The sequence below is a fragment of the Leucopleurus acutus genome (genome assembly GCF_964270905.1).
Source record: "Leucopleurus acutus genome assembly, chromosome: 9".
Lineage (NCBI taxonomy): Eukaryota > Metazoa > Chordata > Mammalia > Artiodactyla > Delphinidae > Leucopleurus > Leucopleurus acutus.
Window position 1 is genome coordinate 64,657,112 of NC_139144.1, and position 18,962 is coordinate 64,676,073.

Sequence of the window (18,962 nt, forward strand, 5' to 3'; positions counted from 1 at the left end):
ATACATATATTCCCATATCTCTTCCCGCTTGCGTCTCCCTCCCTCCCACCCTCCCTATCCCACCCCTCCAGGCGGTCACAAAGCACTGAGCTGATCTCCCTGTGCTATGCGGCTTATTTTTCAACTTTTTTTCTAAGTTTACATATCATTAGTGCATCCGTGAAAAATGACTATTTTTCTATACCTGCCTTCAGTGTCTCAAAAAATCCTTCCATGTCTCAAAAAATATTAGCTGAGCGATGCTTCCCCCAAAACATCAGGAGCAAATTAGAGTAAATTAATTCTTTTTTGCTCTAAGAATTTAGGGAGAATTTTCTGGTAGCCTTTGCAGTTAGGAGATTTTTAGAACTGGAGACACTCTGCAGTGGAGGTGGAGAGACCAAAATGATGGCCTTGAATTTCTTTTTCATAATCCTGAATATCAAGCCTGGACTATTCTTCCCCCCTCAGCCCACCTGGTTTGCCTAGAGACCTCCTCCTCTTCCTTCAAGTCTCCGCTGATGTCCCAGGTCCTCCAGAAAGCATTTCCTGCCTGCCTTTTCTGAAGGGAGGAGGCCACTCCACTTTAAGCCTCCCCTGGACCCCATTCCGCGTCTCCATACTAGAAGCATCACACTGCACTCACACTGCTTGTTTGCACGCTGGTCACCCCACAAGGATATAAGCTGCTGGTAGCAGGGATGGGTCTTCCATCTTAGCCCCAGCAGTGCCTGGCACAGAGTAGGCCCTCGCTAAGACATTTGATCAATTAAGGAGTGAACACAGATGTAACATGCAATGCTGCACAGCCAGCCAGTGACGTGACTGGGGCAGAAGAGTCATTCTCAGTCATTCCCTCTCTCCGTTCACCCTCTATTTTCCTCTGTGATGAGCTTTGGAGCCAGCTCATAATAAACAGGTTAACAACATTTAAAACTAATAAATACAGGGAAATCAGCTTGGTGCTTTGTGACCACCTAGAGGGGCGGGTTAGGGAGGGTGGGAGGGAGACGCAAGAGGGAGGGGATATGGGGATATATGGATAGGTATAGCTGATTCACTTTGTGATACAGCAGAAACTAACACACCATTGTAAAGCAATTATACTCCAATAAAGATGTTTTTAAAAAAAACTAATAAATAAAACAAAAAGCTCCTCTGTTTGCTAGCTGTGTGACCTTGGGCAAGTTGCTTAGCCTCTCTGAGTCTCGATTTTTTCTTCTGTAAAACAGAGATGTAATAACTACCTTATAGGGAATATGTGAGTTATACCGAGATAAGTTAAAGATGTTCCCTGAACCTGACCCATAGTAAACTTTCAATATATGGTGTATTGTGTTTTTTTAATTTGGCCACACCGTGCGGCTTGCAGGATCTTAGTTCCCCTACCAGGGATTGAACCCGTGCCCTCGGCAGTGAAAGCGTGGAGTCCTAACCACTGGACCGTCAGGGAATTCCCATCAATATATGTTATTTTTTAACATCATCATCATCACTAGGACACTAGGTCCCTTTTGTGCTTGTTTCCTGCATAGAGTGCTTGAGATAATGCATACTCAGAGGCAAGAGGAACAGGCTCAGAGCTCACTCACCCTGGGCCCAAGGCCCCAGAGTATCAATCACCCCATGAGCAATGGAGACAGAGGTTCTAAGCCTCCATCACTCAACTGAGCTGCAGACACCCACGGGCTTCCTGAGAGCTGGAGTCTGGAGCATGGACAGGGCCTGGCTCAGAAAGCACCCTCAGGAAATGCTCAGGTACTCTCCCACCCACCAGCCTCCGTCCCCCTCCCTGTTCCACGACACTTCTGTCACCTAGGCATCACTGCATTTAGTGGACATGTTGTGGCCTTCATCTTCTCGGCCTCTTGGCAGCGTTTAACTCTGTGGACCACAGCTGCATCATTTAGGATTTCTTTTGTTCCCCGGGCATCCAGGGCACAACCTGCTCCTGGTTTTCCCTCTAGCTTTCTTAGCCACTTCCTTTACTGTTGTTAACCAGAGAAGCTCTTATCCAGGAACCTCTCCTCACTCTATTCCCTCTCCACTGAGCAATCCTCTTCACTTTGATAGCTCTGTTAATGACTCTAAAGTATCTATTTCCAGCTCAGATCACTTCCCCAAGCAACAGGGTATCTCCTTTTTCTTCAGAAGGTCTTATAGGCACCTAACCTCGACTCATCCAAATCTGAACTCTTCACCTTCCTAATCCACCTCCAGAGTTCCCTTGGGGTGTTGGAGAAGGGGGATAATGCTTCTACTCCCCTTCCCAGGCCAGGCCCACCTTTATCACCCTCCTTCAAATTTCTTCTCTGGCTGATTAGGGTTCCAAGGCATTCCTCGGTCCAAGCTCACTAGAACAAGGATCTCTGCTAGGAAGAGCCACCCGGCACCTCTGTGAGAGTTAGAAAAGGGTCCCCTTCCCCTGGGGGAAGCAGCCCAGGCAAGGACAAACACAGAGCTTGGTGAGTGGACATGGGCTGAGTGTTGCTCCCATACTGTTCTTGTAGTCCTCAGGCATTTTGGGGTTCCTCGCCATAATACCTCCAGAATATCATCAAAGCCTCACTCTTAACCTCCAATTACCCCATCTCTGTAAATGGTCCTCCCATGCACTCTACCATCGGATCAGAACCTATGAGTCATGACTGTCCCCTCTGTCTCCTCACCTAAACAGCCACTAAGTCCTGACAGAACTACCGCCTAAATGTCTGGCATCCATCCACCCCTCTCCATGCTCCCCCCTCCCCAGTCCATGCTACACTGTCTCTCACGTGAACTGTCACAACAGCCTCCTAACCCTGCAAGCTGCTGACGTTCTTGCTCCAAGCCTTTGTCTAACCAGCAGCCAAGACGACCTTTTTAAACAAAAATTTAGTCCTGTCCTTTCTCTGCCTGAAACACTTCAGAGACTCCCCATCACTCTAGAAAAACTCTCAGAACAAAGTAAAACCTCTTAGAATAAACTAACAGAATAAACACTTAAAAGTTAGTTAAGGGCTTCCCTGGTGGCAGTGGTTGAGTGTCCGCCAGCCAATGCGGGGACACGGGTTCGTGCCCCAGTCCGGGAAGATCCCACTTGCCACGGAGCGGCTGGGCCCGTGAGCCGTGGCCACCGAGCCTGCGCGTCCGGAGCCTGTGCTCCACAACGGGAGAGGCCACAACAGTGAGAGGCCCGCGTACCGCAAAAAAAAAAAAAAAAAAAAAAGTTAGTTAAAACAAACAACAAAAAAAAAAACCCCACCTCCTTACCTTGGCTCATAAGGCCCTACAGAATCTTGGGGGGAACTGGGAGTGGTCCAGGGGAGAGCACGGCAAATTCAAGTTCTGCTTTTCAGGAACTTTCTGGAATTTTTTTTCAAATATTTTTGATATGCTGTTAGCTGAATCCACAGATGCAGAACCGTGGAAACAGAAGACGAACTGTATTCCTGGCCTGCTGAAATGGCAGCAGAGCAAAATCTGGTGGACAGATGAAGGTTTCAAGCAAAGAAATGCCAGTTCAGCAATTGGGAGTGGTAAGAGCATGGGACAGAGAGAGACCAGGCCGTGACAGAATCTGCTACATTGCGGTCATCTGATTTGCTTTGTATAAAGAAGACTCGAACTACAGTTGCAGAGAATAAGCCAGAGAATGGGCATTCGGATGTTTCATTTTTCATGCACACTTTGGCAGGTAGAGAGTGCATGTGAGGGGCAAGAGGATTGTGATGGCTAATTTTATGTCAACTGGGCCAGGCCATGGTACCCAGCTGTGTGGTCAAACATTCTGGATGTTTTGTGAACATCTGGGGTGGGGGGTGGGGCGATGAGATTAACATGTAAATCAGTGGACTCTGAGGAAAGCTGATTACACTCCATAATGTAGGTGAGCCTCATCCAATCAGTTGAAGATCTTACTACAAAAAAGCCTGACCTCCCCCCAGCAAGAAGGAATTCTACCAACAGACAGCCTTTGCACTCAAACTGCGACTCTTCCCTGGGTCTCCAGCCTGTCAATCTACCCTGCAAATTTTGGACTTGCCAAGCCTCTACAATCACATGAGCCAACTCCTTAAAATAAACCAACCTCTCTCTGGAGAGATAGATAGACAGACAGACAGGTTGATAGACAGACGGATGGGTGCATCCTGCTGGTTCTGTTTCTCTGACTAATACAAAGGTAATAAGAAGGAATTTGGAGAAGATGGGAAATGGATACTGGTGGCCATCAAGCAGCTTGAGAGGACCCAGGAATCAGAGAACCTGCAGGGATTATATTCTACACCTCAAGGGAGGTCTGAATGCCAAGGAAAAGTCACAGATGTCCCGGTGTGTTTGAGCCATAATTTCTTCTGGCTGCAACTATCTCTGACCTTTATTTAACATGCCATAATATTACTCAGTACCTTTGGGTCATCCAAGTATGCCTCACACTAGTATCCACTGCTCAGTAAAGATGAGGCACCGATGCTTCAATACTGTTCACGGCAGCGGTTCTCAACAACAACAGCATGCTGAAATCACCTGTGGAATGAGTCGATCATATAGACATCAGGGCTCACCAAAACAGATTCTGATTCACTGGTCTGAACAGGGATGGGAGGCTAAGCACTGGTATTTTTTAAGCTCACCAGATGATTCTAGGGAGAAGCCAAGGATCAGAACCACTGCCAGTTTGCAACATTCATCCCAAATACTCCTGGTCTACTTCCATCCTGATGTTCCTATCTGGCTCCTGGCCCGAAGCCCTGCCTTCCTCAGGTGCAAACCCCACCGTATGCCATTGGCGATGTATTTGGCTTTCCTGCTTGACTGCTGACATTCTCTCAAGGGCTTTGCTTAGACGTATCAACTCTTCTCAGTTCAGATTTCCTTGAGAGGATTCTGACATTCTGTGCTTCCTGAGGACCAAAAGAAAAACACACTCATATTTACTGAACTAATATTCATGTGCCAAATCCTGTATTAGTTTGCGTAGCTAATTTCTATAACAACTCTCCAAAGTCTCAGTGGCCTGACACCACTTAAAGGTTTATTTCTTGCTCATTACAAAGCCCTATATGCAGAGGGCAGGGAGAGATTGAAGAAAGAGGCAGACCACTCCAGACTGGTGGGTGGCAGGTTTAATAAACAAGGGAACTTTCTTACCAGGCCTGTCCTGGGCGGCCGCGAATGAGTAAGTTTCCGCACACACCCGCCAAATCTTAAAAGTTTATATAGAGGACTCAGCTGGGTTCAGTCACATATATCATCCAGATAGTCTCAACACCACATTTCTATCTTAAGGCTGTATCCTTAGAGAAGCTTCTGAAAATGCCGAAGGCAAGGGGCCAAGGACAGGGGAGGTGGTGGGGAGCCTCCAGTTGCCTGGGTCCAGCTCACAGGTCAACCAGTGGTCACCTCTCCTCGATGACCTCCCCCAAAAGCCTGGAAGAAAACACATATCCCTTCTTCCTACATTCCATTAGCCAGAAATTAGTCACATGGCCCCATCAAACTGCAAGAGGGGCTCCAGGAAATGAAATTAGGAAAGAAAAGAGGGTTTGGTACACATGTGGATCCATTTGAAACCCTACCCTCTTCACCGTTTTGACCAAATTTCCAATTCACCAGGTGCAGACATAGGACACCTGTATGCCAAGGGCTGAGGGAAAAATCTGCCCCCAAATCACAGCTGTAACCTTTCGGTCTGAAGTTGAAAAATGTACCTAAGCCTACCGCCATGATATATAAATTAAAGCTTTGCCCCAGAAAGAACACCTCTTTTTCATGTGGCCTGATGTTGGTATTATCACTTACAGAAGGTTTAAGGGTATAGACAATTTCAATAGCACACTATAGCTCTGGCTTTAGTAAGCAAGCCAAAAGAATAATTCATTAGTAGTAGTTGAAAATTACATCATCTTATGACATACGATTTTTTCCTTTCTGTAAATAGAAAACATAAATATAGAGAAATACAAAAATGTCCGTATGTTATGAGGCAAGGGGAAAAACAGAGAGAAACTCGGTGAAGAATCTTCTGTAGGCCAGCAAAATCTGCCACATCCAAGATGTCTGACAAGGCTCTGGGGAATAGGGATTAGAAAAAATACAGAGCAGCCAGGGTTACAACTTGCACAGCAACAGGTCCCAGATGGATAACTGTTAAAGGTAGAGTCAGCACGCACCTGCACTTGAACATGGGGAAGGGAGCATGGTTTCTTAGGGGTCTAACATAGTGGCCTTAGGGATCTAACAGCCACCATGTGCCAGGCTCTGTGCTAAGTATTTTACACATGCATCTCATTTCAAGCCCTCCAATAACAAAGAATGGAGTTATGGTGTTAGATTTAGTTCGAAAATCTTTCTTACTGTGGTTCTGAAATCCCTGGAGAAGGTAACTCCTCTCAGTGGCAACCTTGCAACAGAATCATCAAGAGCACCAAGAACACTGGAACCAAAGAGAACAGACAGGCAGCTCAGAAGGGGATTTCTGACACCAGAGTGGATCCAGCTATTTGTTGGAATGACTTGTAATAGAGAGTTTCTCCCCCATCTGTTGTTCACTAGCAGCTAAATTCATCCAGGACTTTGTTCCAGCTTAGTGATTCACTTCAAACAGAATTAACAAACATGTCCCTTATCACCAGCAAACACACACCCACACAGATATACACAGCTAGCTACACACACACACACACACACACACACACACACACACCACCCACACTTTGTGTCCTGGATGTGGTCTCTGCTGCTGATGATAATGATAAGGATGCTGGGGTTTTGGAGAAAATGTCACAGAAAAACATAGTTGGTGAGAGTAAAAAACTATACTTAAGAAAAAGAGCAAAGTATGATACAATATGGTCACAACTATGTAAAAACTGCACTTCAGAAAGACGGGGAGAAAACACCCCAAAATGGTGATAGTGATTACAGTCTAGTGCTGGAGTTACAGGTAACCTGGTTACCCAGAGGCAACAAGTTCAGGCTTATCCTCCCGCCCAGGAAACTTGGTCGAATTTAGTTTCTTCTTTAATGTGTCCTCCAAATTTTTTACTCTGCCCATTATTAGAAAAAAAGAAAAACATTTAAAAAGTCAGTTGTCGGGAATTCCCTGGAGGTCCAGTGGTTAGGACTCGGCACTTTCACTGCATTGGCCCGGGTTCAATCCCTGGTCGGGGAACTAAGATCCCGCAAGCCTCAAGGAGCAGTCAAAAAAATAAAATAATAATAAAATAAATAAAAAGTCAGTTGTCAATGCAAACATGGGTCTCTGAATTATTTCCTGTATTTGTCCTGTTTTAAAAATTTTATGATTTAAAAAATATATTAAAGTAAATTATCCTGAGCCAGATCAATGACCCGTGCCGAGACTGTAAGCTTCATGAGGGCTATGTGTGTTTTGTTCACTGATGTAGTCCAAATACCTAGAACAATCTTGGCACTGAGTAGGCAGTCAATAAATACTTGTTGAATGAATATTCTGGTTCTGACAGTAGCTTTAAGAAGAAATATGGAAATTAACATGCCAGCCTCTCAGTCAAGGATGTGCTCTAACCAGCCTCCATGAATCAGGATAAATGGTCCATCTTTACCACCAACTGCGTAAAGGAGAATTCGTATTCATTGTCTAAAAACTCTTGGGCTCCTCTTCTCAGGAGAGATTTCATACTTCCATCATACCAGGACTTAATGGAAAAGTCCTGCTACCGCATTATCAGTGACACCTGATTTACTGGTACTTTACAAAATATTAGGCATGTTCACCATACAAGGCAACCTGGTACAAAAAGAAAGAGATTGTAGTCTTGTGTAGTGGAAATTCTAAATTACGATCTTAAATTATAAAAACCTTCATGGGTGGGGAAAGCACAAAGTCTCTACATTGACAAGATGACTGAAATCTCAGAATCACAAGCACATTTTTCCAGATGTTGATTATGCTGCCGCCCAAAAACTCTACCAGAGAATCAGACAGTCTGTATTATCATGACAAAAGAAAGCAGTTATGTTGGCAGCAGGTGGGAGTATTAACGATTTAATGCTGAGCTGCTTTTGTCAGGTATTTAAGTTACCAAAAGGCATTTTTTTTAATTGTGATAAATTCTTACACATACATTTGGCAACTGAATTTCTAACAAAATGCCTCTCAGGCCAACAAAGGGCATTTGAGAGAATGGAAGCAATTTGGTTTCCTCTTTTCACGAGTTGCCTCTTGACTTAATTAATCTCCCTGTGATCTTGAAGATATCCTCCAAACCACGAAGCACTGTCACTGACACATGGCCTGCATTCAGCGAATGGTTACGGGATTGACTCAAAATGTGTGACAACTGAAGCAAATCACAAGAAAATTGAATTGTTGAAGTATGCTGGAAATCAAGACCACTTGTTGGAGATAAGAAGTGAAAAAGGGTAAAAATGATGTGTTAACTCAGTGATTAAACTGAAAGAAGAGTCAGTGGGTCCTCATTTTCCACTCCTGTTTGTCGAGGTCCTCACTGTGGTCCAACCACTGTGACAGACCCTTTCATCTCCAGAAAGAATCTTAGCCCTCACAACAATTCCCATGTTGCACATTAAGAAACTGAGGCCAGGTGCAGCAAGGTGGATGTGACATCTAAATGGGGACCAATCTGACTTCTCCCCAGACCTCCATCCACCATGCTAGGCTGCCTGTCTTCATCTTCTCAGAGGGTGCAAAGTTCCAGACACTCCCATCTGTGGGCCCTTCCACCCATTCTTACTTTTTCAACCTCTCCCTTGTTTAATCAAGTCCAAAGAAATACATAAGCAGAGAGGAGACAGGTGCCAGTTAGAGGCCACAGAGTAGGCCCTATTCCTTTCCCATCTCCCACCTGGAATACAGAACTGTGCCCCTGAGCTGTCCTTGAGGTTTCTGTCCCTGGGAGAGGAGCCCTTAGCCACCTCCAAGCCTCCCCTCCAGACCATCCTCCAAGTACCTTATGTGGTCCTGTTTCCCATCCACAATACTGGCCAGGCCCCGGCCGCACTGACCACCTTCAGCTTCCTGCTACACAAGGGGAAGTGAGAAAACCCAAGCGTCATGAAGATGACTCACCTAAAGTCAGCAGCCCCTTAGGACTTAGTCAGCAGGACTGCAGACCTGCCTCCCTGATTGATACCCAGATGGCCCCTGGAAACCACTTAACAGGGACTCTCCTGGGAAGATGGGAGGGAGATCTAGTTGCCTCAAAGGAGTGGCAAGGAGAGAGGAAGGGGAGAAAATGCCAACAGTACCCAGGGGCCCAGTGTCCAAGCTCCACAATCTATCTGTCAGGCTCATCGTCCCTGCCTTCAGGCAGCTCACTGTCTAGGGGGACTGACCCACAAGTGAACAAATGATAACTGAACATGATGCATAGACAGAGGGACGTCCAGGAGGTGGGGGGAGCCCAGCATGGGGCCGTTAGTCCAGCCCACAATTTCCTGGAGGAGATAACGTCCACACCAGTCTCTTTTTTTTGAGATAAGAGTGATAAAAGGACATGAGCAAAAATGATAAGGTTTCGGTTTGTCTTTTTTTTTTTTTTATAACAATATTGGTGTCATTTTCACCCTAACCATACTCATTTTCATCCTCCCTCACTCATGTTAATGCAGTAAAACATCAACGATGAACAGCACAAGTTCCGAAGCTGACCTGCCAAGGTCAAATCCTGGTGCTGCTCTTACTGGCTGTATGCCCTTGGGCTTTGCCTCAGTTTCCTTATATGACTGCTGTGAGGACTAAATGACTTAACACGTGAAAGGTGCTTAGACCGGTATCTAGCACAAAGTAACCACTCAACAAACATCAGCTGCTGCTATCATGTCATTGTTACTTTGTTTTCACACCTTATGCATTTCGGTGCACTTTTGCACAGTAGTAACCTGTGAAGGGTAGGAAGTCATAGGTAAAGTAACAGGATCAGAGAGGGAAGCAGGTTGTCCTAACAACTAGTTAGCGCAGTTCCGGAACCAGAACTTCTGAGAGCCCATGTTATTTCTTAACGCTTCACAACACTTTATAAAATTGTTTTAAAACCCTGAACTCTTAACACAACATTGTAAATCAACTATACTTCAATAAAAATGTTTTTAAAAACCCTGAGCTCTTAGATGAAAGTTCCTTTAAAAGCCTTAATTTTCACATAAACAGGAGGGAAATGGCACTAGGAGACAATGTGACTGTCAACATTCAACAGATTGGAGGACCCCACACCTAGGGTTAATTTGGGAATACTTAGAATCCAAACCAAATGTCCTTCTGAGTGTGATAAAAATCCCTGCAAAGTCTCACGGGGTTCCTCTGTCCAACATCCCCCAAACTGCCACAGCCCACAGCACCAGGAACCTCACTTTGGAAAACACAGGCTCTCCTCTCCCTCCCCTGCCCAGGTCCTTAGGGCGCCGTCCACACAGCTGCACTTACCGCCAGCACCGCTGGGGGGCGCCTGTGTGCTGGCAGGACTCCGAGCACAATTTCGGGCTGCCCCTGGTCTCTTCTCACCGGGACGAAGGGACCCCCCTCCCCCCGACTTAACTGGCAGAAGTGATCAGGGGGAAGGGCGGTGAGCACAGGAGCAGGAGTAAAGGCGAGAAATCATGAAGTGATTAGCCATGAGGATGCTAAGATGGACCACATTTGCTTGGATATTTTTCCATGGGGAGAGACAGCGTGGAGTCCTGCCTTTTGCGTGGCCAAGAGACCTGCAGGAAGCGCTGCATTGCTGCTTTGGTAAACGCTTAGGAAACTCCCGAAAGACGTGGCCGGTTCAGTGAGAAGGGCTGAGGACTAAGGTTCAGAAGAGGTGGATTCAAACCTAGCTTCTCCATGGCTGGAAAAAAAGCATTAGCACTCTGAGTTCCGATTTTTCCATCATTTCATTGAAACTGATAGTACTGGCCACTTCTGTGTTCCCTTAAGCTGTTGTAAGAGCTGAGGAAAGAAGAGTGTTTGGAGGATTCTGAACCAAGTCAGTTGCGCACAGGGGGGCTGACCTTGCTCTCCCGCATCTTCGAGTTTCTCCTTGGTTTCCCCCGGGCTGTTCCACTCTTCTTCCACGGTTGTCCTCCTGGCTCCTGCCTCTATCCGCAAAGAAAAGAAACATGCCCTGTCAGCCACCTGAAGATAACCAGAGGAGGCCATCCTCGCTGACCTCTCTGGGGTGTCTGCTGCAGTTGACTAGCTCTTCTGCCGTCACTTTTGACTTTGGGTCTTCCTGCACTCCCATGCCCAGCTCCCTCCTGGCTGGCCTTTGACCCTCCTCTGCACCCTAAACACTGGTGTTCTGTTCCAGACCCTTTTTCTCTTCTCACTCTCCAAGTGACGGCATCCACCCCCTCGGGTGCTATTGACTCCTAATCTCTTCAGCCAGCACAGGAAGGGACTGAGCCATCTGGGCAATGGGCAAACCAACCCTGGAAAGGGACCAGCTGGAAAAGTGAGAGAAGCTTCCTCCAGACACTTGGGACAATCCCCACAAACCATTTTGGAGGAGGCAAATATATTCCTGCATCTTGACAGCACTGGTCCAGAGGAGACAGGAATAGGAACACAGGACAAACTTCAGTATAGAATATCACTTGCTGCAACTCTGTGAGTAGTTAGAATGACTCCCATCTTTCAAGTGGAAAAATAAACTCAGAGAGGTTGAGTAATATGCTCAAGGTCACGGAGCTCATAGAGGCAAGTCAGGGTTTGAACATGGGTCTTCAACAGGTCTAGCGCACTTTCTTCCTCTCCGCAGCCACCCCTCTGAATACGAAGGCTGGAAAGTTAAGTCCATTCTAAAGTGAAAATACTCCTACAGAAATTTTTCTTAAGATGGTGTTTAACTGCACGTATTTTACGATGACAAAGCATTTTCTCTGTTTTCTATAGTTTTTATGCCTCCTGAGCATAGATAAATAAAACATAATTATACATTTTATTATCCCCAAATCCTCATGAACAGGGTGGGTAAAAGACCATACAGAATGCCATGGCCCTGGACACAGAGCAAAGCTTCCCTGCCCACAACCCAGCCAACTTGTGATTTTAAGTCAATTCTATAATAATTTTAGCATTTTAATAATTTTAGCATTTTAAAAAAGGATAATTTCCCAAACAGTTAATCTTCAACCTGCTAATTGGCAGATTACTGACAGGCTCTTGTCTGTGGTGACATGCCGTAAAATTCACAAATTTGGGGTGTCACTGAGACTACACAATGTATAGTATATTTTGAGAATGACAATTGCTTGTGTGTTGTGAATTTCAAGTATCATGCTTGTCACAAATAGCAAAGATTCTGTAAGAATGGAATGGGGTTTTCTTGTCCGATGCCTCTTCAGACCTGTCTGCTACTTTTTTCTGTTCCTCTTTGTTAATGGGTTTGCTTTCTTGATGGAAGAGAAGAAAAAGGTGGAGTTGAAGGTAGTATGCAAGTAATTGTTCTAGAAATAGTGTCACTCTTGTACGTGCCTGCCCTCCAAGAGCAAACACACACAAACATGTATACCCATAGTCCTGTACACATTCACACAATAGATGTTTCATCTGGATGTTCATTTTCACATATCTTTGTCAATTTAAATATGTTTAAGGAAAATCCTACCATTCATAGGACACTGTCTGGGAGAAAAAAAACTTTGAAATGTGAGGAAAGAAGCATTTCTTGAGCACCTACTAAGCCACTGGGGCTCTGCCTCATACTGTCACTGCAGAGCTCCATCTCACTGAAACCCACACCTCCAGCCAGGTAGGTGTCATAATCTCTGTTTACAGAAGACAAAAGTGAAGCTCAAAATAAAAGGTGCATCACAGGTCCTAGATCACTCACTGCAAAGTGACAGAGTCCTCATTCAAACCAGATCTGTCTTGCCTCAGAGGCTATGAATTTTGGAGTGGGGGAAAGACAAAGGATAAATTTCACAACAGTCCTGATTCTTCGTCTACAGCAGTCCTCATCCCTTTGCTCTGATCTACTCCTAGCAGCTGAAGAACAATTACTCAATGACAGAGGAATAAAAACCTCAAAGAGAATTATGTCAACCTCAATCACTGTGCAGGTCCTAAAAAAGGCAAATTAATACCCCTCCCTTCTGTGGGGAAGCAGCCTTTCTTTTAACACAATCACGGGGCAGAGCCATGCATTATTAGTTAGCTTGGCTTTGATTTGCCAAAAGACAGCACAGGTGAGTTCTGAAAGGAAAAATAATTCACAAACGGCAAAGTGACAATGCATGTGAGAATGGAAAGGGTCAAGGGGTCACAATCTCTCAGTCATTGTAAAATTACTTTTGGATGCTGTGGAAATGTCACCATCTTATGTTAATTTCTCCAGAATGCATAAAATTGATGCTCCAGAGTTACAGGACATTCCTGACTTCCTGCTTTCCCTTCAAGTGCATTGCTCAATAATTAAAATCTATTGTATTCCTAAAGCAAAACACTTGGTAACACCTCAGCAGACACTGGGGAGGAGAGAAATGAAATTTTGATAGCAGGTCTGCTACTAACTTGAGATGAAATCAGCTTAATGCTAATTATTTTTCACATTCAGTTTCTATATTTACCAAATGGCCTAACTTTTGGAGTGCCAACTGAATTAACCATTAACTTTCCCCAGCTATCTACACTCAACCAACCCTTCAAGCCCTATTTCAAACCCCATCAGTTGTTCAAATCCCCTTACTACAGCCCACAAGGATCACTCCCTTCTCTACCTCTATTTGTACTTTTGCTCATACAATTAGTATTTAATATACATATTAAATGTATTAAGTGTGTACCATACAGCATGTGCCAGACAATAGATGGGAATTGAAAACAGAATGATTACTAATAATAGCTGAATTCACTGAATGCTTACTAAGGGCAGATATTGTTCTAGGTGCTTTTGTGTACATGAAATTATTTAGCCCTTGCAAATCTGACCAATTATACAGATGAAGTAAACTGAGTTACTTAATAACTTGCTCAGGGTTACTCGGATCATAAGTGATAGAACCAGAATTTGGACCCAGACAGCCTGGCTCTATAGTCCTGGCAATTAATCACTACTCTACGGCTGCCTATTCCAGGCCCACATTCCAGGAGATCACAGTTGAATGAAAGACACACATAGAATCAGAAGATGACACAGAAGTGTGATATGATTGAACACACCAAGGAAGAGGGGCAACACAAACTGGGAGAGTCTAGTAGGAATGTGTCAGGAAGGTACAGGAGGGCGGTACCTTCCAGGCATTTTTAACAGTTTAGTAATTGACACTACACCCAGATCCAAATTTCTCCCAGGCTGAGTAGGGTTGTATAATATCCTAAAAACTAATCTTGGCTGGGCTTATAAAGAGTGCTGTGCCGGTAAAACAGTTCTCCTGGGCAGAAATGGCCACAGCCGAGGGGATGGGGAGGCGGGTAGTGCTGATTTGTATTTGCAGGTTTTCTTTGCCAATTACTATGGGGTAAATACTTCCACCACAGCAGATTTCAAGCTACCAACCAAACGTCACTGAACTCATTTGGGATGAGATGTGTACATTTGGGTCTCGTGAGCCGATCTGCACTGGCACCAGCACACCACTGTGTGAAGTTCCTGTAGTGAGTGTCAGAAACTGAGGGAGTGGAGAACTAGGTGGGTGGGGAAATACCACCCCCGAGGAAGACAGGCCGAGGGCACTCAGGAGGGAGGGAACACGTGCTCAATCTCTAGAAGGCTGCAGCAGCCAGGAGGGTACTCGAAAGTTAAAGCCCCCAAAGTAAACTGGGGGCAAATGAGGATAAAAAACCACAGAAACAAGTCAAGGAGGCAAAAGAAAAATAGTAGCACCAGAAAAGAGACTCTAGGTGAACACTAATGCCCAGTCAGAAGAAGAAACACTGAGTTCAGGCAGACATACCCTTCAGGCAACATCCAACCGGGTCTTGAAGACAAAGCAGAGAATCCAGAGTGCCTTCGCTGTTAGCTCCCCTCCAAACCCATCCAACCCCCTCCCAGTGCCTCCTCTGGGCTCTCAGAGCATCCTGTGCTGACCTCCACTACAATCTTTTCCACAACACACTGTAATTACCCATGTAGATGTCTCCCACTAGGCTGGGAGCTCCTGACGGCATATAGCACATGATGTTGGCAAGCCAGTGCGCCAAATGGGGCCCACCACTTGCTTTTAAAGGGTATGCAGGGACTTCCCTGGTGGCACAGTGGTTAAGAATCCACCTGTAAATGCAAGGGACATGGGTTCGAGCCCTGGTCCGGGAAGATCCCACATGTCGTGGAGCAACTAAGCTCGGGCGCCACAACTACTGAGCCTGCATGCCACAACTAATGAAGCCCATGCGCCTAGAGCCCGTGCTCTGCAACAAGAGAAGCCACCGCAATGAGAAGGCCGTGCACCACAACGAAGAGTAGCCCCCGCTCGCCGCAACTAGAGAAAGCCCGCGCACAGCAACGAAGACCCAACTCAGCCAAAAATAAGTAAATAAAATAAGTTTTAAAAAATAAATAAATAAATGAAGGGTATGCAAGCCAAGAATGGTTTTTACAACTTTAAATGGTTGGGAAAAGAAAAATAATATTTTATGATACATGTAAATTATGTTAAATTCAAATTTCAGTATCCATAAACAAAGTTTTATTGAAACACAGCCATGCTCCTTCATTAATGTATTATCTATAGCTGCTTACATACTACCATATGGCCCACAAAACCTAAAATGCTTACTCTCTGGTCCTTTACAGAAAAAGTTTGCCAACTCTCAGCACGTAGACGCCACAAGAAAGGAAACATTGAACAAATGTTTGATTAATAATTATTTGACCCTAGATGCATTCCCAGCCATTCTTTTCTTTTTGTTTTTGTTTTTGTTTTTTTTTTGCTGTACGCGGGCCTCTCACCACTGCAGCCTCTCCCGCCGCAGAGCACAGGCTCCGGACGCACAGGCCCAGCGGCCACGGCTCACGGGCCCAGCCGCTCCACGGCATGTGGGATCTTCCCGGACCAGGGCACAAATCCGCGTCCCCCTCATCAGCAGGCGGACTCCCGACCACTGCGCCACCAGGGAAGCCCCCCAGCCATTCTTAATCTCATAACTATCTAGACTTTCCTGGTTGGAGGACCCCACTCACCCTAGCAACTAGCTTTATTTTCCAGCTCCTGCAAGCACTTTGCTCCTAGTGAGAACCCAATCAAATCTTCCCAGATTGGTTGGGTCCAGTCTGTCTATGTAAGTATTTCCAAGTTTGTAGTTCTATGGAATTTAACTAGAAGTTCCATTAAAAAAAAACAGGATTCCACAACTAAATAAGCTTAATAAATGTTGAGCTAAACATGCTTCTTTAGTGCAGAATCCCACAAAGCCTTTACGATGCTGACGTTCCCTGTGAAACTCCAAGGAACACTTACCAAACTCTTTGCCCATGAAATTGTTCTGCTGAGAACTGTTGCTCAGAATCCACTTTGGGAATCTGATTCTAAAGGAAGTAGGGATCTGACAAATATATTGCCATCAAGGCTACATGGAGAGCTCATTGTTCTGACCTAACTTATTTGGCTTAACCATGACCACCACTCCCACTCCTTGGCTGTGGGTAGCATAATCTCCATGGCAGCTTCAGCCTGCATCACTCTGGAGGGAGCAGCCATTGCTCCACTCCCAGCATGGCCACTGCCTGAAGACCTCATTACCACTGTCACTTGCAGTGCTAACTTCCCCCACTCCTACAAGGCTTTGCTGAGATATCACCTTCTCAGCAAGGCCACCTTATTTAAAACCACACTCTCAGACTTCCCCGGTGGTGCAGTGGTTAAGAATCCGCCTGCCAATGCAGGGGACACAGGTTTGAGCCCTGGTCCGGGAAGATTCCACATGCCGTGGAGCGACAAAGCCCGTGTGCCACAACTACTGAGCCTGCGCTCTAGAGCCCGCGAGCCACAACTACTGAGCCCGCGTGCCTAGAGCCCGTGCTCCACAACAAGAGAAGCCACCGCAATGAGAAGCCCGCACACCGCAACAAAGAGTGGCCCCCACTCGCTGCAACTAGAGAAAGCCTGTGTGCAGCAAGGAAGACCCAACGCAGCCTAAAAATAATTAATTAATTAATTTAATTTAATTTTAAAAAACCAAAAGACCACACTCTCCCCCCGACCCAAGACTCTGGATTTTTCCTTACCCTAACTTGTTTTTCCCCCAACACTTATTTCCTTCTAACAAATTATGTAATTTAGTTATTTACTACGTAAGTTCCATGAGGCAGAGACTTCTCATCTGATTTGTCACCAGCATGTCTCAAGCACCTAGAGGAGTGCCTGGCACATGGCAGGCTCTCAATAACTATTTGTTGAAGTAATGACTGAATGAATAAATGGTTATAGCCACTGATTTCCCCCTCCGTGTTTTACCCACTGGCTTCATTTTTTTTGGGGGTGTCCACATATCTAATATTTTCTTTAATTTTTATTGGAGTATAGTTGATTTACAATGTTGTGTTAGTTTCAGGTGTACAGCAAAGTGAATCTGTTATACATATACATATATCCACTTTTTTTTAGATTCTTTTCCCATATAGGCCATGACAGAGTATTGAGTAGAATTCCCTGTGATATACAGTAGGTCCTTATTACTTATCTATTTTATATATAGTAATGTGTATATGACAATCCCAATCTCCCAATTTATCCCTCCCTGCCCCACTTTCCCCTGGTAACCATAAGTTTGTTTTCTACATCTGTGCCTCTATTTGTTTTGTAAATAAGTCCATTTGTACCATTCTTTTAGATTCCACATATAAGCTATATCATATATTTGTCTTTCTCTGTCTGACTCACTTCACTCAGTATGACAATCTCTAGGTCCATCCATGTTGCCGAAAATGGCATTATTTAGTTCTTTGTTTATGGCTGAGTAATATTCCATAGTATATATGTACCACATCTTCTTTATCCATTCCTCTGTTGATGGACATTTAGGTTTCTTCCATGTCCTGGCTATTGTAAACAGTGCTGCAACGAACATTGGGGTGCATGTATCTTTTCGAATGAGAGTTTTCTCCAGATATATGCCCAGGAGTGGGATTGCTGGATCATATGGTAGCTCTATTTTTAGTTTTTTGGGGGGTTTTTGGTTTGTTTGTTTGTTTTTTGCGGTACGTGGGCCTCTCACTGTCGTGGCCTCTCCTGTTGTGGAGCACAGGCTCCGGACGCGCAGGCTCAGCGGCCATGGCTCACGGGCCCAGCCGCTCCGCGGCATGTGGGATCTTCCTGGACCAGAGCACGAACCCATGTCCCCTGCATCAGCAGGCGGACTCTCAACCACTGTGCCACCAGGGAAGCCCTATTTTTAGTTTTTTTAAGGAACCTCATACTGTTCTCCATAGTGGCTGTACCAATTTACATTCCCACCAACAGTGTAGGAGAGTTCCCTCTTCTCCACACCCTCTCCAGCATGTATTGTTTGTAGATTTTTTGATGATGGCCATTCTGAACGGTGTGTACCCACTGGCTTTGTACCCAGGATCTAAGAGGTAAAGGAAGGGGCCAGATTGTACAATGGTAAGAAAGTTTGCTTTCACTCTGAGATGGGGAAACATTGGAAAGTTTTGACCACAAGAGGGAGATATTAATGTGACAGCATTCTTAGCCAAGCTGCTGGGAAGTGATTGCAATAATTCAGACTAGAGAGATGGTGGCTTGGATCGGGGTGGAGGAGTGGAGGTGGGGAGGATTGGTGAGATTCTATTAGAACTTAAAGGAGGAGGCAGCTGGATTTGCTGGCAGGGCAGGTGTGGTCTGAGAGGGAAAAAAGGAGTCAAGGATGATGCCAAACTTTCTGACCTGAGCAACTGGAAAGGTGGAATTGCCAAAAACTGAAATGGAAAAACTGCAGGTGAAGTAGGTTTGGGGGAAGAAGGGCGGGCAGGCTCCCACTGCATTCAGAATAAACCCAAACACATAACCACAGCCTCCAAGTGCCTGCATTATCTGGCTTCTACCCACCTGTCCGCTTCACCTCACGCCAACCACACTCC

The 18,962-nt window shown here is 45.3% G+C and overlaps 1 protein-coding gene across 2 annotated transcripts in view; it reads right to left on the minus strand.

Moving 5' to 3' along the window:
* The window catches only part of PDE1C (phosphodiesterase 1C), a gene marked incomplete at both ends in the record, with an annotated part of 554,085 nt that overhangs the window by 481,148 nt on the left and 53,975 nt on the right, over positions 1–18,962 (minus strand). Inside the window, one exon of one of the 2 annotated variants that reach the window (XM_082846112.1) lies at positions 10,954–11,040. The exons of the other annotated variant lie outside the window; for it this stretch is intronic. Coding sequence (XP_082702238.1) covers positions 10,954–11,040 — 87 coding nt within the window. The remainder of the gene's footprint in view (positions 1–10,953; positions 11,041–18,962) is intronic. 2 annotated transcript variants of the gene reach the window in all.